The sequence below is a fragment of the Eublepharis macularius genome, chromosome 13, assembly GCF_028583425.1.
Source record: "Eublepharis macularius isolate TG4126 chromosome 13, MPM_Emac_v1.0, whole genome shotgun sequence".
Lineage (NCBI taxonomy): Eukaryota > Metazoa > Chordata > Lepidosauria > Squamata > Eublepharidae > Eublepharis > Eublepharis macularius.
In genome coordinates, this window is record NC_072802.1 from 13565380 (window position 1) to 13589080 (window position 23701).

Genomic DNA, 23701 nt, shown 5'->3' on the forward strand with positions numbered 1-23701 from the left:
ACTTGAGCCACGGGGGATTAGGTTCAGGACTCTGGCTCCCGGCCCTCAATGGGGCACCATTAGTGCCAGCTACGAGGGTTAAGAGCCTGGGGGTGATATTGGATGCCTCCCTGAAAATGGATAACAAAAAACTTGGCTGCCCTCAGTAAGGACTAAAGTCAAGAATAATAGGTAGCCAGAGGGCAAAAGAAGTATCCAACAACACTCTTGTTCAAGAATTCATGAATCTCTTATTAAGACTGGTAGGTCTAATAACACATGCAATTAATACATATGCAGTTCATACATCACTATATGCGAATTGCTTGTTGATATCACAAGAATAATACATATGCTTATAACAGAGTCCCCGCCTGAGGACCCGGCAGTGTACAGGCAGATGAAAATCAACCAGGTAAGTTTTAAAGTTGTTATTGGAGAATTTCAAAAGTAAATGTTTCTTTTTCTTCCGTTTTCTCTCTCTGTAGACAAAGAAGAATCCGAGGTGTAGATGGCAAACACCAATACAGAACAAGCCCGGAACCACAGCCGGCAAAACTTCTCTTTACCTTTCAATTCTTCTTCATAAGACTTCCTCAGGGACATTTACTATATAACAATTAATAAAGAACAATATTTCCAACATCTGCTGTATATAAATTATTTACACACATCCACATATAATATATTGTACATGGTACATGCTCACCCTTATGTTTCTTCTCAGATTCACCTGCTACATCACCCATTGCGACGTGGAAAATCCTACGTGGCAAGTCTCAGCACTATCCTTATCTTAAATCTTGATGCAATTAAAGGGGCCACATTCCTATATTGCACGATCCTGCAAGAACTATAACCACCACTCCACTAAACCACCTAATATATTGACCAGAATATTACAAGAAACACTTCAGTTCGTTGTTCAATCCCTTGGGTGCCAAAGTGCCCAGGGAATGAATCCATTGAGCCTCTTTACGGAGGAGATCTTGTTGAGCGTTAGATTCTCTGGTGGTACTGTAAAGTCCTACCACTTTAATATCCTGTGCTGAACGCTGTGTCCATGAAGTGCTGTGTGAGTGGTGCTTCCTTTACTTGATGCCTAATATGCGACACGTGTTCTAATATTCTTACTCTTAAGGCTCGGGACGTGCTACCTACATAAAGATTTGGACAGGGGCACATAATTAAATACACAACTCCTATCGTTTGACAGGTAATGAAGTTTTTTAATTCTATATTCACATTCAGTTCAGGTATGTTAATACCGGTGCTCTGGAGAATATATTTGCATGATGCACAGTGTCTGAAAAGTAACATCATAAGGGTGAGCATGTACCATGTACAATATATTATATGTGGATGTGTGTAAATAATTTATATACAGCAGATGTTGGAAATATTGTTCTTTATTAATTGTTATATAGTAAATGCCCCTGAGGAAGTCTTATGACGAAGAAATGAAAAGTAAAGAGAAGTTTTGCCGGCTGTGGTTCCGGGCTTGTTCTGTATTGGTGTTTGCCATCTACACCTCGGATTCTTCTTTGTCTACAGAGAGAGAAAACGGAAGAAAAAGAAACATTTACTTTTGAAATTCTCCAATAACAACTTTAAAACTTACCTGGTTGATTTTCATCTGCCTGTACACTGCCGGGTCCTCAGGCGGGAACTCTGTTATAAGCATATGTATTATTCTTGTGATATCAACAAGCAATTCACATATAGTGATGTATGAACTGCATATGTATTAATTGCATGTGTTATTAGACCTACCAGTCTTAATAAGAGATTCATGAATTCTTGAACAAGAGTGTTGTTGGATACTTCTTTTGCCCTCTGGCTACCTATTATTCTTGACTTTAGTCCCTGAAAATGGAGGCACAGGTCACAGTGGTTGTCAGGTCCTCTTTTTTCCATCTGCGGCAGACCAGGCAACTTGTCCCTTACCTGCCAACCCGTGACTTAACTACAGTGATCCAAGCAATGGTAATCTCCAGGCTAGATTACTGTAACTCGCTCTATGCGGGTCTGCCCTTGAGCCTGACCTGGAGATTACAGCTGGTACAAAATGCAGTGGCGCGTGTTATTACGAGAGTGCAAAATAAGGCGCATATAACACCGTTCTTACACGAGGTGCATTGGTTGCCAGTGGAGTACCGGATCAGATTCAAGGTTCTGGTATTGACCAATAAGGCCCTGTGCGGATTGGGACCAGCGTATCTATGGGACCATCTCTCCCCATATATTCCCCAGAGGACACTTCGATCAGGGGACAAACAGCTGTTGGTGGTCCCTGGCCCCAAGGAGGCCCACCTAGCCTTGACTAGAGCCAGGGCCTTTTCGGTCCTGGCTCCCACCTGGTGGAACGTTCTGTCTGCTGAAATCAGGGCCCAGCAGGACCTACTATCCTTTCGCCAGGCCTGCAAGACAAGAGTTGTTCTGCTAGGCATATGGCTGAGGCTGGGCCTCCACCAGCCTGAAAAAAGGGGTGTATAAAATCTTAACCCTCCCTGTGAAGGCTGTCCACCATCCTGTTTTAAATGTGTATTAATACACTGTTTTAATGTAGATGAATTTTTTATTGTATTTAATATGTTGTCATCCACCCTGAGCTTGCTTGCGGGGAGGACGGAATAGAAATTTGAAAAATAAATAAATAAATTCTCATCGCTCTCTTCTGCACTCTCTCAATTTTGTCCACATCCTTTTTGTATTGAGGCCTCCAGAACTGCACACAGTACTCCAGGTGCGGCCTGACCAAGGCAGTATAGAGAGGGACTATAACCTCCTGCAATTTCGATGCAATGGCCCTTTTGATGCAACCCGACTGTGTTTGACTTTTTTTGCCACAGCATCACACTGACTGCTCATATTTAGTTTACAATCCACTCTTACTCCAAGATCTCTTTCGCATACACTACTACCCAGAAGTGTATCCCCCGTCCTGTATTTGTGCTTCACATTTTTGGGGGGCCAGATATAATATTGTGCACTTATCTATGTTGAATTGCATCCTGTTCACAACTGCCCACTTCTCCAGAGAATTCAGGTCTTGTTGAATTTTAGCTCTATCTTCTTGGGTGTTTGCTACTCCTCCCAATTTGGTATCATCAGCAAATTTAATGAATAGCCCATTTACCTCTTCATCCAGATCATTTATAAAAATATTAAAAAGTACCAGGCCCAAAACCAAGCCCTGTAGCAAACCACTGGACACCTCCCTGCAATTTCATGAAACGCCATTGACCACCACTCTTTGGGTGTGGTCCTCTAACCAGTTCCCTATCCACCGAACTGTCCTATAGTCCAGTCTGCAGTTTTCCAGTTTACCCATTAGAATGTCATGGGGGCCCTTATAAAAAGCTTTACTGAAATCCAGATAAATCACGTCGACAAAGTTCCCACAATCCAGTAAGCTGGTCACTCGATCAAAGAAGGAAACCAGGTTGGTCTGACAAGGTCTGTTGGGGACAAAACCATGCTGACTTCCCCGGATCACTGAGCGGTCCTTCAGATGCTTACAAACTGATCCCTTTAAAATCTGTTCTAATATCTTCCCAGCCACAGAAGTCAGACTGACCCGCCTGTAGTTTCCCAGGTCATCCTTCTTCCCTTTCTTAAAGATTGGGATAACATTTGCTCTTCTCCAATCTTATGGCACATCCCCAGTCCTCCAGGAGGCCTTGAAGATGATGGACAGAGGCTCTGCAAGTTCTCTAGAAAGTTCTTTCAGTACTCTTGGGTGCACCCCATCCGGCCCAGGGGATTTGTATTCATCCAGTGCAGCCAGATGCCTCTCCACAACCTCTCTGTCAATGTCAACTAGCTCCCCCCCACCCCGGTGTCCTGCCGAGTCTACTACCATCTCTGGATGGGCTCAAGTTCTTCAGGGAGAAAACAGAGGCAAAAAAGTCATTAAGCCTGTCTGCTTTTTCTCTGTTCTCCATCAGAGTTTCTCCTTCCACTCCCAACAGTGGTCCAATCGCCTTTTACTTTGCGTTTGCTTCTCACATATCTGTAGAAGTTTTTCTTATTGTAGCAAGCCCCCCTGGCCAGACCCAGCTCATACTGAGCTTTGGCTTCTCTGATGGCTGATCTGCAGTATGTAGTAACCCTCATATATTCCTCTTTAGAGGTCTGCCCTTCTCTCCATTTCCTAAACATTTCCTTTTTCTCCCTGCAGCATGCAGTTGAAGAAAACCCACAGCCATTGTTATATGCACTGTTAGTGGTCTGAATTAGAGGTGGGCACGAACCAAAGTTCCTCGTGAACTGAGCCATTGGGGGTTTTTTTGGTTTGCGAACCAACGGTTCATCGGAGGGCATTTCTGACGAACTACAACAATTTTTAGGCTGGTTCACTTGGTTCATTTTTCAGTTCATCACTGCAGACAGCCTGGCACCGATCAATCAGTTTCCTAGGCGATGGAGGGATGGGCTTTCTGCAGACCTTCTGCTGCTCTGGAAGTGATGTGTTCACGAACCAAATAAACTGGTTCATGAACCAGGCAATTTCATGCCGGTTTGTGGTTCATAAAATACGACGAACCACGAACTGCAACAAACGTTTCCCCATTTCGTCCCCACCTCTAGTCTGGATAGAATTTATTTCTGGCTACTTAATTCACATTATGTGGATTGCTCTAGCTGGCATGTGTTTGACCAAGTTGTTATATTTATTTTGTTTCCTGCCTTGGGACCCAATACTGGAGGGAGAGAGGTGTCCTGAGTAAAATACTTTAAATTGGTAAGTAACTTGGATGCCACAGATTTTTCCCCCCTCTTGCATCATCAGAACAGAGGGGGCGCCTTTTTGCGCTGTGGCCCCAGCTGTTCGCCACTGCCATGGCGAAAATCAAGGCCTATGATTTATGAGGGAAGAAGAAGGAAAAGCTGTTGAAGCAGTTGGATGACCTCAAAGTAGAACTGTCCCAGCTAGGTGTTGCCAAGGTGACTGGAGGAGCAGCCTCTAAACTCTCCAAGATCTGGGTTGTTCGCAAATCCATTGACAGAGTGCTTACAGTCATTAACCAGAGGGAGAATCTCAGGAAGTTCTATAGAGGAAAGAAGTACAAGCCTCTAGAGCTGCAGCCCAAGAAGACACGTGCCATGTGGCGCAGGCTGAATAAGCATGAAGAGGGTCTGAAGACCAAAAAACAACAGCGGAAAGAGCGCCTATACCCTCCTCGGAAATATGCCGTTAAAGCCTGAACTTCTGGTGCACAGTTGTTCTTCTGGCTTGCTTTCTCCCATTAAAGGTGTTTTGTCTTTCAAAAAAAAAGAAGAAGAAAGAAAAGAATAGAGGGGGTAAGGAGGGCACGTACATGTACATACCCTGCTGGCTACCAGCCCTGCTCCTCAGACACAAGCTGGAGCCAAACAGTGAGAGCCTCCTGTAAGTTCATCAAAGGGCAAGTCCAACAGCAGCAAGAACAGGTCATATCCGACATTTAACAACCTGACATGGTATGCCTCACAGCTTCCACCATTCCAACATTTCTGCAGGGCTACAGAGGCAATTGTCCTTGCCTCACTGCAGGGACTGAATGCTGCACAGCATTCTCTGCGCTGCCCGAGAATATTCTCAATCCGTTCATGTAGGAAGAAAAAGGAACATAGGTCATGGTTGCTCCCAAGCTGCTTCCAGAGAGTCCACAAGCACATACTGGTGGGCTCTGACAGTTTCCAGGCATGAAGGCAATTGGTACAGGGGAGCAACGACTGAAAACCTACAAACCTCTTCCTCCATCTTCTTTATTTTGGAATAATGTACCCTTCTACATTTAAGTGCATAACTTTGACTCATATATATATAAAAGGAAGTGATTTACTATCCCTTCTGGAACACAAAAGAATGATCATGATAGTTGCCTAGACTACTAACCTCACAAATAAAGGTAGTATGCCTGTTATATCATTACTCATAATTGCAGTCTTCATATTCAAAGATGTAATCAAATTTGGGGCTGTATGCTCAGCAAAAAAAAAAAAGGGTTCATAACACAGTGTTGTGCGTGTGCACGCGTGCACACACACACAATAAATTATCTTGCTTGGATTCATGCAAGTGCAACCTTATTTAACCTTTCATCGCTGCCAAAAAACTAATCCGTAGGCTTAACACACTATATATATACAATGAACTCCTGGCAAGCATATTTGCCAAGGTATGATCTCACATGCTTGAACCACCTGGATAGAAAGGTGGGGCACCTGAGATAACTTCTAAGGTCAGACAGCCCTAAATATCCCATTGAAAAAAGGCCGCCTGCATCAGCATTGGGTGATAGTGAAACAGTAACCAATGTTGGTTAAATTGAGCAGAAGCAGAATTCTGTCTTTCAAAGTTGTTGGAAAATTCAGTCTCTGGAGGATCTTTAATGGCTTCGAGCATGAATTCTGCATTCTACAGTAGTCACAAGCAGATTCAAAGAACCATTTTTTACCATTAAGAGCACATATATGGAAAACTTCCAAGTGAAGGGAGATTATAAAATGGTGTAATTGTGTGAAGGACTTTACTGGTCACATCCCCTGAATACCCTGACTTGCTTTAAAAAGTATTTTAGAGTATCTCTATACATTGGATTTTCTGCTCAACAAATGCACTGCTGTTTCTCCTGCACTGTGCAAAATCCAAACATTGTTCCTCAAGGTTACACTTTGGCTGAGGAAAAAATTGCACCTATATGTTTCTATCTTCAGTTTGAACATATCTAAACGTTTAAGAGGAGACTGGAAATATCTGCTTTCCAGGTTGTTTGCGAGCTTCAGATGATCAGCCCAAGAAGTTTCTCAGATGCTGAAACATTTCTTTCAGACATGAATCTGAAACACAGGCGTGTTGATATAGACAAGCTACAGCTGGAACCTGGAAGTGGGAGGGGAGGATACTAGTTACTGTGGACTTATTTGCAAACAGCACTGAATGCTCAGAGAAAAGTGATTAGCTAGCTAATGAACCAGAAGCTACAGAACACATTTTTGGAACATTGCAGAGTAGGATACATATTTATTTTCAGCCCATTCCCAGAAAAAAAAATAAGACTAAACCTAAAACTTTCAACGACCCATCCATCAAAAGGCAATTTAAATAAAGTTCTTTGTCCTTCCAGAAAGGACAGGCCAGCCTCCAAGGAAGTAAATTCCATACCTGTAAGGCAAATTCCTGAATGCCTTTTTGCACATAAATGAGCTTGAATGAATGACCTGTGGGCTAGTGAGGGGTAAATGTTAGAGAAGTGGTACTTAAGTGGTACATTTGCAATTACCATCAACCAAAGGAGCCACACAACTTTTGTACGCCTTGTGAGCCACACCACCATATACATTCCATCACATAACTATGAAACATATAACTGTAACCTTTTTAATTACTAGATTACTTCTGATGACGCAAGGTTCACTCTCCTCATGACTGAACCTTACCTATCCCTTGTGCATCTAGACTGAGGAGAAAGGTTTCCTTCTCCAGGTTCTTGAAGTCTCGTCAGCAGGAGGCACTGCAAACCAGGCGGGAAAGTGAGAGGGTCAAAGTTCCCAGATAAAAGCAAGCTGGCTTGCTGCCACCACCACCACCACCACCACTGTGGCCAGATCACTGTTGCCTTGGGTGGCTGATGTGGACTTTCAGTCTCTCTTCTCTATGGCCAGGTTGCTCTTGTCCCACCAGCCCCCTGGGAACTGGGATGAAATGAAAGTGCAGATGCTGTAGAGAAGCATGGGAGGTTGTTGGAAAGGACGGGCTCCTTGAATCCATCCCTGGCACAACACCTGCAGCTTACACCTTACACATCCTCCAATTCCTGCGGTGGTAGCTGTTTCAAGGTGGCATCCACCTGCCAACCACAAGCCCCACAGGGCCATGGCCTTGCTCACTTCCTTGGAATGTGGGACAGGTGCCACATTGGGGAACAGTACCCAGAAGAGCCACAGGTGGCATCACAAAAGCCACCCATGAGCCACTGAGTAAATATCACTGGGTCAGAGTGCTGGAATAGGACTAGGATCAGGATCAAATCCCCAATCAGTCATGGGTGACCTTAAGCCAGTTGCTTTCTCTCAGCCCAACTAACTTCACAGGGTTGCTGGGAGGGCCAAATGGGGGAGGAACGCCATGAATACTGCCCTGCGCTCCTCAGGGGGAGGCAGGATAAAAATGTGACTGAAAGAGAGAAACACAAAAGCTGTTTTAAAAAAGCACTCCGCAGATGTATGTGTGTGTTATGTGCCATCAAGTCGCCTCTGACCTATGGCGACCCCATGAAGGAAAGACCTCCAAAATGTCCTTTCATTAACAGACTTGCTCAGATCCTGCAAACTGGAGGATGTGGCTTCCTTTATTAAGTCAAGCCATCTCGTTTTAGGTCTTCCTCTTTTCCTACTGCCTTCCACTTTTCCTAGCATTATTGACCTTTCCAGAGAATCTTGTCTTCACATGATGTGACCAAAGTACGATAGCCTCAGTGTTGTCAATTTAGCTCCTAGGGAGAATTCAGGCTTGATTTGATCTAGTACCCCACTTATTTGTCTTTTTGGCTGTCTATGGTATCCGCAGAACTCTCCTCCAGCACCACATTTCAAATCATTCAGTTTTCTTCCTGTCAGCTTCCTTCACCGTCCAACTTTCACATCGATACATAATAATGGGGAATACCATTGTTTGGATTATCTTGATCTTTGTCCCCAGAGAGACATCTTTATCTTTAAGGGTTCTATCTAGTTCCCTCACAGCTGCTCTTCCAAGTCAATCTTCTGATTTCTTTATTGCAGTCTCCCTTTTAGTTGATGATTGAGTCAAGGAATAGAAAAGAGATGCAAGAGATCACAGTAATATGGAGGCAGAAGGTGATACACTGCAAACCTCACAAAACACAGCAGGTAAGATGGTAAACCTGTGCCTGGACTGTACCACTACAGCTGAGAATTTGTGTGACTGAATGCTCACCGCCCATCCACTCATAAACACACAAAAAACTAGCAAGATAGGCAGAAGTCCAGATAAAATCTTTCTCCCTGACATCCTTTTTTAAAATATGGAAAGAACTTTGGGGCATTTGAGTATACAAGCACCCCACCTGCAGTCTCCAATGGTGCTGTCCAGAAACAGGTTCTTTGCCACTGCAGCTGAAAAAAAAGTATCCTCCATTTATGAGCAGGTTTAAGTTATACAGGTTTAAGTTACACAGTATTGGCCACAAGGGAACTGAAACAAACAGGAGTTGAGAAAGCCAGCTCTTGTTTGACTGGAGGGAAAACAAACATTTCACCTTCTGGATCTACCGCAAGTTTTAAGTTGTGTTAAAGCTTTCCACAGAAATGGCAAGAGAAGCATCGTGGAATTGCAGTTGTTTCACATACATTTAGCTCGAGTACAGGTAGGTCTCTTCATTTTCTACCCATGTTCAGATGAAAATGGGCTGATGGACATCATCTTGGCTGCGTTCCCATGTGCACAAATACTTTTAAACGTGAGCACCGTACAGCTCCGTTAACCTCAGAATTGTGTACATCTTTCTCTAAAGCGTACAGGTAGTAACAAGGCAGGGCTTGCTGTTATTTAATCTTGGGTCAGCTACATTTTCCTGCCAGCTTTAAAATGCCATGCAGACAATTCCATTTAACACACAAAAACAAGGTCCAAATAAGGACAAGCCATAACAAGAGAAGGAGGAAGCACTTCACAAAGTTGTCAGCTTTTCTGATTTTCTTGCTGAAACACCAAGCAATGCTGTCTTAGTGGCTATATATTTTTCTGAATCAACTACATGTACCAAATCTTACAGGAGTTTGTCAACCCAGGAGCCCTGCTATCATCTCCCATAGGACCCTGCCAGTCATTGGATGCCCCTACCTCCAAACAGATAAGGTGGGTAGCAACTGGGAAAGAAGCATAATCATTGAAAAGGTACCGAGTTGGCACTCCTTTGCTAGATATATTTTCCTGGTGCACTACTGGTTACCTTGTAGAAACCAGGCTAAGTTTGTCCTGTTGGTGCAAACTTTTGGTGCTTAGTGGTTTTGTTTAACATCTGTTTGTAGATAAGGGCCGTTTTCACAGTGCTGACTGGCCACGCGACATCACGCCGAGCTCCCGGAATGACAGCATCTTCCTAGTGCGATTTCATGCGAGAAGTTCTCACGCGAAATTGCACCAGGAAGACGCTGTTGTTCCGGAAGCTTGGCGCAATGTTGCGTGGCCAGTCAGCTCTGTGAAAACGGCCAAGGCGAGTCTTTTATCAGTGAATTAAGATAAAGTTAGTTTTAATATGCATGTCCAGACATATTAAAATTATATATAAAATACACAGATTTATATAATATATTAGGTATATACCACTGAAGAAAGAGTCAACAGAGTTAATTTCTTTGTAAGAAAGAGTCTTCTGTGACCCTACACTAAGAACTGTATCAGGGCTCAGGAAAATAAAAATGTATGTTAAGCAGGTGCCTACAAAGCCAGATAAACTACCAGGACACAGCAACTCAGGCATCATTTCTGAAAAAGTCTTATGCCAGGGAGTCATCCACCTCAGCAATGTGAGCAAAGACCTACCTCACAGCATTGTTGTGCGGATAAAATGGAGGAGAGAAAAACAGTGTAAGCTGCTTTGGGTCCCCATTGGAGGGAAAGGTGAGATATTAATGAAATAAATAAAAAGGTGTAACTATGGAAGAGAGTTTAGTATTCTGCCAAAATGCACAAGCTTACCTATTCTGAGGATAGGAGCAACACTTATTCTCAGGGCTTTTTTTCTGGGAAAAGAGGTGGTGGAACTCAGTGGTGGAACTCAAGACCGCACAATGATGTCACTTCAGGTCAGCTGGAACAAGGGGGGAGTTTTTTAAAGTTTAAATTGCCCTCTGCAAACATGGTCACATGGCCGGTGGCCCCGCCCCCTGTTCTCCAGACAGAGGGGAGTTTAGATTGCCCTCTGCACCGCTCGGCGCAGAGGGCAATCTAAACTCCCCTCTGTTTGGAGATCAGGGGGCGGGGCCACCAGCCATGTGACCATTTTTAAGAGCTGCTGGAACTCCGTTCCACTGTGTTCCCGCTGAAAAAAAGCCCTGCTTATTCTTATTTCTGCAAGCTTTAGTTTATGTCTGTGTGCCCATGGGATAATCTATAGAAGTGTTAATCACAGAACCTTATCTTTGAAATTAATCAACAGAAAAAGAAAAATGGAACCACCTAACGTCTGTAAACAGTTTCATCAGTGATTGCAAGTGGAGGCTGCACAGCTCGAGAAACCAGCTTAAACTCAAGCAGGCCATGCTCTAAATCCCCAGGAAGGGTCTCCCACTACCACCCTCTGGACACGTGGGAGGTAACCGGTGTCATGATGATTTTTTAAAAATGGCATCTTGAGAGAAACAAGAAATTATGAAGCATCCCCACGTACCGCCTGTGTTTAAATAATTAAGAAGCACAACAACACCCCAAAGCTCACCTTTTCTCCTTTCACACCACTGCAGTCACATTTGGATCCTGAAGAGCATCCATGGCAAGCCTAGAAGAGGGAATTAAAGAAAATACATTAGATGGTTCTCTATGAACATGATTTTCAAGAGCACACCAGTGGGAGGGGGAGCGTAATCACCAATGTGAATCCCTGGCAGGGGGACAATTTCAAACTCACATGCAGGCAACATTGCCATAGGCCAACCATATTCTCTCTCTCTCTCTCAATTTGGTAGCATTAGTTTTATTAACATTGCATTGCATTTGGCTTTATTCAGGGCTTTTTTTCAGGGGGAACGCGGTGGAGCAGAGTTCTGGAACCTCTTGAAAATGGTCACATGGCTGGTGGCCCCGCCCCCTGATCTCCAGACAGAGGGGAGTTGAGATTGCCCTCCGTGCCACTGGAGCAGCACGGAGGGCAATCTCAACTCCCCTCTGTCTGGAGATCAGGGGGCGGGGCCACCAGCCATGTGACCATTTTCTCTGAGGGCAACCCACTGAGTTCCACCACCTCTTTTCCCAGAAGAAAAAGCCCTGGCTTTAATTATTCTTCCTTGTCTTGAGAATTTTTGCACTAATTGCAGAGTCAGGCAATGGCAAAACCACCTCTGTTAGTCTCCTGCCATGAAAACCCCACAAGAAGTGACCATAAGTCAGCTATGACTCTAGGGCACTCTCTACCACCAAAAACATTATTTGAGAACGTAGTTGCTGAGGCCTTTTCTTCCTTGATCATTTTTAAAATAAAAATTTGTATCAAAAAGTGCTTGCAAAAAATTATTTTAAACGCAGGCCTGTCTTACACATGGAGTGCCATCTAAGAAGATGCATGGAACAAACAATCTTTGGAGTGGCTTCTTCAACAACACAGCAAAAGGGTTTTTGCTGGTTAATTAAATAAATTATGGCAGCCCTGCTTTATTTATTGCAACTCTTCTACAGAACTGCAAGAGATATTTCAACCTCATAATCGAAAGAGATGAAAAAGTGATACTACAGAGGTCCTATTCTCTAGTAGCAGACAGCTGTCATGAGTGGTTATTTTTTTGCCGGCAAGCTGGATCCAGTAACATCTGTATTCAGAAACAACTGCAATAACAGCATCAAACGATAGATGGCGATCTCTGCTCACAATTGTGAGATGCAACCGATGCCGATCTATCCAGCTGCTTCCCAGGGCAGGATTATTTTATTCCTCCTCCGGATACACTCGCCTTACAATCACAGGGATGACCCAAGTTATCCTCCATTCATTTATTTGGGTCTTTCAAAAGCTGCAAGCAATCAGGATTAAACAGGCAGCCAGTCCCAAGGACCTTAAAGCCTTGGGAAGCACCCCTTCTCCTAAACATTGAGAGACTGGGTGATGTATCTTTTAGATTTGGCACAAAGGAAGGACGCATATATATACCAAGAAATTTGGAATATAAAACTCTGGAAGGCCTTCTTAGAATGTTTCAGTCGTGAAACTGATGAACGCTTGGTAACAAAAGTTGTGCATGAGTGAACACATGCACACGCGCATGATCTCTTTGCTCACCTACATCACACAGATCTGTACATCAGTACAGATAATCAAATTAATTTCCTTCCTCCCAGTCTCTCCTCATCTGTTAATTTTTTTCTTGTGGTTTTTTAAAAAATTGTCTTGTTGACTGCCTTAATTAAAAATTACCGGAACTATAACGAAAAGCACAATCCAAAGCTCAAAACACAGTCCTCTTGCACTGAACAACCAAGTCGGTGTGATTCACAGCATAATATTTTGAGAGGCTTGCCAGATCCCTTGCCCCCAGCCTCTGCCAGCTTCTGCCCTCCCCCATGGCTGGAGGAGGGGAAAGGGACATGGAAAGGCTTGAGGCACATGTGCAAAATGTACACCCACCCAGGGCTTTTTTTCAGCTGGAACGCAGTGGGACGGAGTTCCGGCACCTCTTGAAAATGGTCACATGGCTGGTGGCCCCACCCCCTGATCTCCAGACAGAGGGGGGTTTAGATTGCCCGTGCCATGCAGCGCGGAGGGCAATCTAAACTCCCCTCTGTCTGGAGATCAGGGTGCGGGGCCGCTGGCCATGTGACCAATTTCACTGAGGGCGATTTAAACTTTAAAAAACTCCACCCTTGTTCCAGCTGACCCATAGTGACGTCATTGTGTGGTCCTGAGTTCCACCACCTCTTTTCCCAGAAAAAAGCCCTGCACAAACCCTCCCTTCATGCCAGAAAATGACATAATTTCCAGTGCAATGCAGAAGTGACAGGTCACAATGGGGGCTGTAACGAAATGGTTACCAGGGGTGAAATGAGCGCCAGTTGCTGTTAATCTGTCTTTAAAGAAAGGGGAGGAAATGTTCCCCCTGAGGGTTGATGGGCTGTGGGGCCAGGGAGAGGCCTGCAGGAGTCTTGGTGTGGGACGCCCTTCTTCCTAGACTACAACTCCCAGCTGCCCCGGGCCAAAAAAGGGCGGGAAAAATAAGGGGTGGAGCCGGAATGGAGAGACTCAGCCGATCCTGAGGGGAAAAAGTCAGTTAGGCTCCTTCTTGGTTGAAGGAGAGGCTCCTGCTGCGGGGTGAAACCCGGGTGCCTAGGCCCTAAATGTGGAGGGCCTGGGAGGCAGTAGAAAGGAAATAAAAGGTGAACCTTCCCTCAGACCCCCCCCCCTTAAGGTAGAGTAGGGAACAGTGTGGTAGGGAAAGCAGACGGTGGTTCTCTTCAGTTTGATTTTCTGCCCTATGAGTTCTGGACAGGGGGGTCTACCCCTATGCCTTTACCTGCTTTGTATATAGTGCTCTGTATATTGTTATTAAATTATACTTTTTTGGAATATGAAGGACCTTGTGGTGCTCTGACTCCGTAAGCTCCCCCACTTGGCACGCTACAGGAAGGGAGGGAGCCCAGGAGAACTAATCAGGCCAGACCGTGGTGGGTTGCCAATTCTCCAGGGCCCACCCAAAGATTGGGGAATTCACTTCCCAGTAGGGAAATTCAGCCAGAGGGGTTTCACTGCCCCTCAGTCAGGCAGTATACAAATCAGTGAGTGGTGGCAGCGACGAAGAGGGTGAGCCACGCCCACCAGGGATGGTGGGAGGCGGATAGCGGGGCTAGCAGGCCATTGACAGCGGCTCAGTTGCCCGGACTGAGAGCCAGCACCCGTTCCGCCACAGGGGCAATTCTCTAAAAGTTGGCCCCAAATACTACGTTTGGGGCCAGTTTTTGGAGAATCATCCCCCCGTGCAACCCATCGCTTGTATGTCATTGCAGAAACTTACGACAATTTTTGGCAATGCAGGTTAAGTACCCACTGCCCCCCAATCTGGCCATGAGAGGACAAGCAACCCTGGATTTTGGACATGGACTTCACTAGCCCTGGATCAACAGCCATTTAAATTACAGAGTTGAGCAGTGCCCTCTCTGCCTCAGTTTCATCATCAGAAAATGGAGCTACTATTTGAGTTATTTCAGAATTACTGAAAAGCACTTAAGCATATTGCTGTTAATCTAGTGCATTTTGGGCCTAGATTGGCCCAGTTATAGCATTCATTTTTTAACAATGTGAATTTCAGACCGTGAGTTTGTGTAGCTTGCCATCAGAAATTGTGACTTTTGCATACTCACTGGGGTAATAAGAAGCTATAGGAACAGAGACCTCCATATAAAGAGGACTAAATTAAGACTAACATGGACTAGCACAGCAAGAGTGAAACAAGCCATTGTTGAAGAATGCCCCCCAGAGTTTCTCCCTTTCTCCAAATCAAGCAAGCAACTCAGCAGAGTACACATAAGTTTACCAACAGATTTCAGAACTCAAAGGAGAGGTCAAGACTTTTTGTGCAAGTATCTAAGAATCTACTGTTAAAACCATATCAAATGTCCTTCAAAGTCTGTATCATAAGCCATCTTACTAAACTGTTACCAGATCTTTTAAAAAGGACGCAAACGGCAGGTAGATACGTTCACCAGTTAGGGGAAAACACACCAAAACAAAGCATTATAATATATTAGAACCAACTAGGAAGTCACGAGGGAGAAAGTAAACTTTTGGATTCATTAATATTCTCCAAACACAAAGGATGTTAAGCAAAAACAAGAACTATAAGAGGAAGGGAAAATTATCTTGCCTTGGGAACCCTATATGGGTGGAAAGGCGGCATATAAATAGCGCAATAAGGAATTAAGGGAATGTTCTGCAGACTTAATTAGGCTATTTACTAATTTTATTACAAAATACTTTCAAAGTGAGGATTCTTTAAAAAGTGGTTTATAATTTTAAAACAGTGAGAGTGGGAAGTGAGCGAGACTGGCACTGGGTTTGGATACAATGGAGAAGATCCCAGCTGCTTCTGGCCCTCCCTTGCAAGAGGACTTTGATAAGAGGGGGAAGTGGAGATCTCTTGACTAGAGCTTGGTCCAGGCATGATGGAGGAGGGTTGCCAGCCTCCAGGTGGTGGCTGGAGATCTCCCAGAATTACAACTGATCTCCAGATAGCGGAGATCAGTTCTCCTAGAGAAAACACCTGCTTTGGAGGGTAGACTCTATACCCTGCAGAGCACCTTGCCCTTCCCAAACCCTGGCCTCTCCAGGCTTCACCCCCCACCCCAAATCTCCCAAGAATTTCCCAACCCAGAGCGGCCACCCTACTGCCCTCTTTTCCCTGACAGCCACTGCAATGGTGAGTGGAATTCTGGTTAGGAAAGGCTATGTACAAAAATTATCTCCGGTTGCCCTAATGGCTACAAGCTAGAGAAGCTGCAGCTATTATCCCATCTATAATTTTCAAAGCCAGCAGTTCCCCCGTGCTGCTAGACAAAGCTCAAGCTGTCCTTAAGAGTTAGCTGTTGCAGCTAGCATCAATCCTTTTAGTTGGCTTGCAACCAACAGAGCACAGTTTCAAGTCTGCAAACGCTGAGAAGACCTTAAGGAGGAAAAAAAGCAGTTAAGTCTGAAAAGGGAACATTCTGTACCCAAGGAGCTTTCTCTCAAGCAAGCAGGCAGGTCAGCTTTGAGACTTCCCTTGTCTGCCCATGCTTGAATTTACTACTACTTTTTATCCAAACAGTGCGCAGAGGTGTGACCTCTTGCCTACCTGGCACTGGGAATGGCTGGCTCCCTGCCTAAGCAAAGCAACATGCCCCAGACCGAGACCAGAGAAGAGGCTCCGGTCACCTGCACAAACTTGGGAGAGAACAACGCTGGCAGAGGCATTTCCCTGCACACAAAAGAGGGCTGCAGCTCCAGCCATCACAGCGACGTTCCGTGTGCTCACAGTCACTTGGGAGTTTAACCCCCCTCCCTTCCACTCGGTACTTCCTCTTTAACTGACACACTCACACCAGCCTTGGATTAGTCCCGCTGAAACCATTTTGGGTCACATGTATCCCGATTTCCACGCGACTTAATCAAGACACCTTTAGTGCTGCAGAATTCATAAAACAGGTATTGTTCAGGAGGACGTTTTTGCAAAGGGTTGCAAAGTGCTGTGGGTTATGGCACTGCTATACCTTGCCTTGTTCTTACTGCACTGTTCTCTAATTTTTAAGTCCAGATTTTTGGAGTTCCTTGTTATGTGTTTTATATTGTTCCTATTTATTGTCTTTACATTCTGTAAACCCCCTTGATTCTCAGTGCAGACTATAAATAATATAAATACATCAAATAAAAAATAATCTTTCCTCCCTTGATTGCCATGAAGAACTCCTCCTTGGTATGTCCTCAAGACTGATGCCAAATCAAGCATGTGACACTGTGCATTTGCCATGTATCTGGCCGCTGTCCATCTATCCCTGTTCCAACGGATAGTTGCCCAACCTCTTGGTCTTTCTAAACTCTGATACCTAAGATAAGTTAGAGGGGCCAAGAAACATCATGGTGCTACAGCTCCTTCTCAGATCTGGCAGAAGTTTTATATATAATGCATGGTTTTAATCAGCGCTTTTAAAAAAAGGTACCAGTACTCATCCATTATATTTACACTGATTTCCACCATCTTCCTGTTGATATCTAAGTGTCAAAAGCCAGTGTGCAGAGGCTTTAGATCAGAACGATCAGTATGACAGGTAGACACATCAGGTGACATAGAGTCAGATGGTTAACTTAAGAGTCAGGAGACCATGAAGTGAATGACTCAGCTAAACTCATGCATGTATCTGATTGGGTGTCTACATGTATATATAGCTACCATGTACAGTATGGTTGGGGCTTCTTGCAAGTCCAGGTGTAGGCGAAGCACTTTGTCTCTCTGGACTGTAAACTTGTATATATTGCTCTTAATCCACCTATAAATAAATTGTATTATACACCTTTACTAAACAAGCAAGGTGTGGACTCTTTGTGGATCCTCCTTAAGCTGGTGCAGTCACGCTGAATTCACACTATTCAACACTTCCCTGCTCAGGACACAAAAGAGCACACACACCTTCAAGTTTCTGGTACTCAGTAGTTCCACACACAAAAACATGCAGCACAAACAAATATGGGATCATATCCATTTTCCTTGACCAGCTCTTTTCCTTTAGCAACTCACAGTTAATCAACACCTGCACTGTTTATGGATCCCCCTCCCAATCCAATCAGCTGCTGCACTTGAGCTGGAAAAAGGCCACTGGACAGAACACTTTCCTCAAGAGGCTTCAACGATATCCTCTATTTTCACGGAGATATCGAGTGGTTTGACTTTTGGACTGAAATCCAAGAGACTCAAGTTCAAATCCCCATTCTGCCATGGAAGCTCGCTGGGTGACCTTGGGCCAGTCACACACTCTCAGTCAGACCCACCTCATGGGGTTGTTGTGGGGATAAAAAAGAGGAAAGGAGAATGATGTAAACCACTTTGGGTCCCCGCTGGGGAGAAAAATGGAATATAAACAAAAAAATAAAATTTTAATAAAACAAGTGAGAAATTTTCACTGAGTGACAGTATTTATTTATTCACTGCAAACCTGTATGAACATCAAATGCTTTTTGGAGGGAGGAGTAAAAGAGCCACGGAAGCTATGAACCTAAATACTCAAACAACATATCTTCATTAAGCCTTCCTCTACCATACCACAATAAAGGCCTATTAAAAACCAGACGTTAAGAACAGATTTCATGCAAGCAGGGCTGTCATGAGCCCAGAAAATCACCCATCAGGTTGGCTGTTACTGCAGACCAACTGCTTGTGACAGTATCTGTGTATCTGCTTTCCAGCTGCAGGCTCCTTAGCGCCCAACCACAGAACTGCAGAAGAATGCCAGTGCTACCACCAACAATAAATCAATACAACAGCACAGGTAATCAATACAAGCAGAGCAACAAGTGATGTGAAGTATTTAAGATTGGAGTTCAGTGGAAACTTAAAGACCAACAAGATTTTCAGGGTATAAGCCTTTGAGATTCAAAAGCTCCCTTCGTCAGATACTTAGGGTTTAAGGCATTTTTTTTTCATCCCACATGGAAACCTTATCAATACAATCAAAGGCTGGGACATTCAATAAACATTCAGTAAAGAATATACTAGGATGACTGCTGAAACTTGAAAATAAGCAGAAATCTGACACTGACCTGAAAACAATGCTGAAAACAAAACATTATCAAGTTGACATATAACACAATGGGAACTACCTAGTAAGAGCAAGCATGCAGCAACAGACAGTATGCAGTAGTACATTCTACAGTCCCTATCCCATTCCATTGAATCTCTCTGAACCATTTCCTCACAGCACAGTCTTATTACCGCTGTACAAAGACCTCCTAAATAACTGAGTTTTGTATAATTTGCAGAAAGCAAGGAGAGTGGGAACTTTCCTGACCCTCTTCAGGCAGGACATTCCATAAGGTAGGCACCACCACAGAGAATACACATATTTGCGCAGCTGTTGATTTTGTCCATTTGCTGGGGGGGGGGCACTTGCAGAAGACCCTGTTCAGATGAGCGAAGCTGCTGTGGCATAGCATACAGACAGAGGCAGTCCTGCAGATTTGATGGGCCAAGGCCATGAAGGGCTTTGTATGTAACGGCCAAAACCTTGACTGATGGGCCAAAACTGGTGACTGATGGGTGGACTGAGTACAGAATGGGAGTCATGGTGCTGTATTCTGCACCAGCTGGAGTCTCTGAATTGGCTTTAAAGGGAGGCCTATGTGGAGTGCATTACAGTACTCTAGACTGGATAATATTCGATTTATATACCGCCCTTCAGGACAACTTAATGCCCACTCAGAGCAGTTTACAAAGTATGTTATTATTATCCCCACAACAATCACCCGGTGAGGTGGGTGGGGCCGAGAGAGCTATGGAAGAGCTGTGGTTAACCCAAGGTCACCCAGCTGGCTTCAAGTAGAGGAGTAAGAAATCAAACCCAGTTCTCCAGATTAGAGTCCTGTGTTACCATGGTGTGAATCCAGGTGGACAGATCAGCCGTATCAAGGTAGGGGGGCATCTTCTAAGCTAGTCTGAGTTGGGAGAAAGCCTTTCTTTCTGCTGCATTAACTTGCTTCTCTAGCAGCAATGCTGGATCCAGCATAACCCCTATGCTCTTAACTGAGCCTGCAATGGTCAACTGAACCCCATTGAAAGTGGGGAGCACAATAGCCTTCAATATTTCTGCCTTCCCAATCAGCATCACTTCTGTCTTCTCTGGGTTCAGTTTCAATTTGTTCACTTTCAACCATTTGGCTGCTGCTGTCAGGCTTAGGGCCTCTACTGAATCACCAGGGCTGGGTGTCATCCGCATATTGATGGCATCCAATTCCAAGGGTGCAAATGATTGATTTCTCCTAAAATCTTTATATAGAGGTTACTATGGGGAAGAGTATGGGCAGAAACACAGGGCAGAGACACATTAAAAGCCAGCCTTCGGGCTGAAGCACAGGGTCAATCAGTTCAACGATTTGTCTGTATTTTTGGTACACTAAATATATTACTCTGACCTGCTTATTCTGTGAACCTAGGATGATCATGAGAGGGAGGGCAGGAAGGGTTAGATCAGTACTTAGTTCTCACGGCTCCTTCTTACATGCAACTTTGGGATCAGGTAGCAAATTTTTCCAGGTCAGTTTGGCTAGGGATCCTGATGTTTTGCCATCTTCTGGGCATGCAGTAAGGTTCACTGTGTGTGTGTGTAGGGGGGGGGGAAGGTAAATGTGAATTAGGCTTGCCTCATCCTGTCAGATCTCAGAAGCTAAGCAGGGTCGGCCTTGGTTAGTAATTGGATGGGAGACCTCCAACGAAGACCAGGCTATGTAGAGGCAGCCAATGGCAAACCACCATGTTAGTCTTTTGCCTGAAAAACTCCAGCAGGGGTCACAAGTCAGCTACGACTTAAGGGCACTCATCCCCACCAAGTATATTTTAATTAATTTAGACTGTTATAAATAATGAGCGATAAGTAATGAGGGAAATAGTTTTAAATGTTTTTATTTCACTACTTAAAAAAACAAGCAAAAAAGCTCCCAGAGGCAGCTTCTCCAAGTTAAAAATACAAATTGTAAAATAAACTAAAGCCATTGGCAGCAGCAAATACATTTCTAACAATACCCAGAACATTCTGCAGAAGAAGAAAAAAATCCAAACCATAAGGCAGTAAAATTTTCAGCACGGAGCAGAGACTCAACCAGCCAGCGTCAAAAGAAAAGGCAAAAGAGCTTCCGTCCTCCTTTAAATTGCTGGAAAGTGCCCTCAAGTCATAGCTGATTTATGGCGACCCCTGCTGAGGTTTTCAAGGCAAAAGATGAATAAAGAGAGGTGGTTTGCCACTGCCTGCCTCTGCAGCCCTGGTCTTCTTTGGAGGTCTCCCATCCAATTACAAACCAAAGCTGACTCTGCTTAGCTACTGAGGTCTGCTAAGATTGGGCTTGCCCGGGCTATGCAGGTTGAGATTCCTTCAAATTAGAAGCATGCATATGACAATTGGGGGGGGGGGGCTGTAGCACCTCTGCCTGGTCATGACAGTGCAAAAAGCTGCAGGGTAACGGTTTCAAGGGAACGGTTCCACAACACAGAAGGCTTTGCCACCTCCAGACACCCAGCCCACTTCAAGATGGTGAAGAAGCATGGCACGAAACAACCAAAGAGTAGCCGAGTCCCTCAGGATTATTGTGCTAGAGATACCAGGTATAAAGGGTTTAAATCAATAAAAAATACACATGCAGGCCCTGACAGATCCTGTTCTAAAACTATGTAATAGTAAGTTTATACCTCATCTCCTTTACGGAGCTGGATGGAATGATGTCAACCTGGCTAGCCTTGAAGTAGTCCAGAATCCATTCTCAGGGTGCATCCTAGCGCTTCCCAAGGGGTCTGCAGCTGCCCTGATGAGAGCTGAAACTGGCATCCCTTCCCTCAAGGCTCGGGCCCATTTAATAATTCTTAGATATTGGAAAAGAGCCAAAAATTCAAGAGCTGATATTCTGTCACCAGTCTTTTAATTTGTTGTTATCTAAGGATCTGCAACGTCTTGTGTTTCTGAATACCGTACTTGCAAGATACTCCATTCCAGGAGTTTTTTTAGGAACATCAACTGACAACTTCCAACTTAGAAATTGGATATATGACTTTGACTTTGAAATTGGATATACGACTTTGACTTTGATGAGCGTTCCTCAATTTTAAAATCAAAAGCAGCTCCATGGTTTAAACTAATTAAACTAGACCATACTAGAACCCCCTACCTAGTTAATATCCCCAACTTCGCACTCAGTGTGACCTTCACTTCTTTACGATTCTAATTAATGCCAATGGCACTTCTGGAGGGTTGCTGTAATCCCAAAAGTCCAATGCTTATGTATCTGTGGTTCCCACATATCCAAGGACTTACTTCACTACATCTTTCTCTGCCCGCTTTACGTCAGCCTGAGGGCCAAATTTTTGGCAGGAATCTTATCCGCACTAAGGTCACACCCTCTGGGGGAGAAAATTTCTTCCCAACAATCTAGCGGCTGCTGCTTGAATGAGTTTGTTTCCCCAGCTACCTGGAAAGGAGCTCATGCAGAGCCTGTCACAGCACTGTAACCTGGCTGTTACAGGAACATGAGAAACTGGGGCAGATCTTGCTATTCAAGCAAATGAGGCAGCTGATACACCATCCGTGGTTAGTTGCCATGTGCTACAGATAATATCCACAGAGATCTACCAGCATCTTCAAGCTGAAGATCAGTTCCATCAGCGAGAGGGCAGCTCCATTCCAAATAAGCTAACTCTTCACTCAGGAGGATTAACTACATCAACGGTAGGCAACCTGTGGCACGCACACCAAGCAGCAGGGCACCAAATCATTTTGTGTGACATGTAGGGATGGATCTCTGTCCAAGCTACCAAGGCCGAGACAGCACTGTTGGATCCAGCAAAATGCAAGAACCCAATGGGCATAGCTTATGCCCAACCACAGCTTTCCTGACTGACAAAGCCAGCAGCGGGTCCAGTGGGAGCCCCTGAGATGCTGGGCGCAATGATGGGGCTTGACTTGCTCCTGGCATATCTGGCTAATGCTCCTCTCTCCTTGTAGCCCTTTTGCCTGCTAGCACATGAACATCATTTTGCACCCAGCACTCAGGTCCCAAAGCTGCATCATTGATCAACAGCACATCAGTTGTATCTGGATTGAGTTTCAGTTTATTGGCTATCACCCAGCCCAACATTGCCTCCAGATGTCAGTTTAGAACAGCCAGTTTATTACTTGATTATTCATAATTTCTTATAATTAAAGTCAGAACTAAAACCCTGAAGCTTTGGCGGTGGGACCTGATTCATCACCCAAAGACTATGAATAACAGAGCTCCTAGTAATTAAATTATCTCTCTGCTGGTACAGCCTTTTGCCTTACAGGCTTATTGAAAACCTACCCAATTCTCCTCCAAGTAAATATGAAGCAGAAGACAAAAAGGTGGAAAGCAAAGAACTGGGCAAAGAATCAGACAGCCACAGGTGCTCCTTCTGGAAAAGAAGGTGGCAACTGAGAGAATCCCACAAAAGTATCCTATATGCCAATAGGCAGCTACCTTGTTTTGTGTGCTTAAAATGGACTTTAACAGCATCTCCGTGGCTTTATCTTCAAGCAGTCACATACACTGAGGGCCAAGCTACAAGTGACGAATGACACTTGAATGGCAAGTGAACAGATTCATGTGTAAAGTTGATCACTATGTGATCAAGTGGAGCGCAAGTGGAGCACAAGTGAACAGGGAGGAATACACGTGAGTCTGTTCACTTGCTGTTCAAGTGTTACTTGTCACTTGTAGCTTGGCCCTCAAACTAACACACATCACAGGGTTGCTGTGAGGATAAAACA

General features: G+C 44.4%; 1 protein-coding gene and 1 pseudogene across 1 annotated transcript in view; one reads left to right on the plus strand and one right to left on the minus strand.

Moving 5' to 3' along the window:
* The window catches only part of COL4A5 (collagen type IV alpha 5 chain), a 185163-nt gene that overhangs the window by 113653 nt on the left and 47809 nt on the right, over window positions 1-23701 (minus strand). Inside the window, exon 2 of the mRNA XM_054995968.1 lies at window positions 11430-11489. Within this exon, the coding sequence (XP_054851943.1) occupies window positions 11430-11489 (60 nt within the window). The remainder of the gene's footprint in view (window positions 1-11429; window positions 11490-23701) is intronic.
* Window positions 4825-5260, plus strand: LOC129341060 (60S ribosomal protein L35-like; annotated as a pseudogene).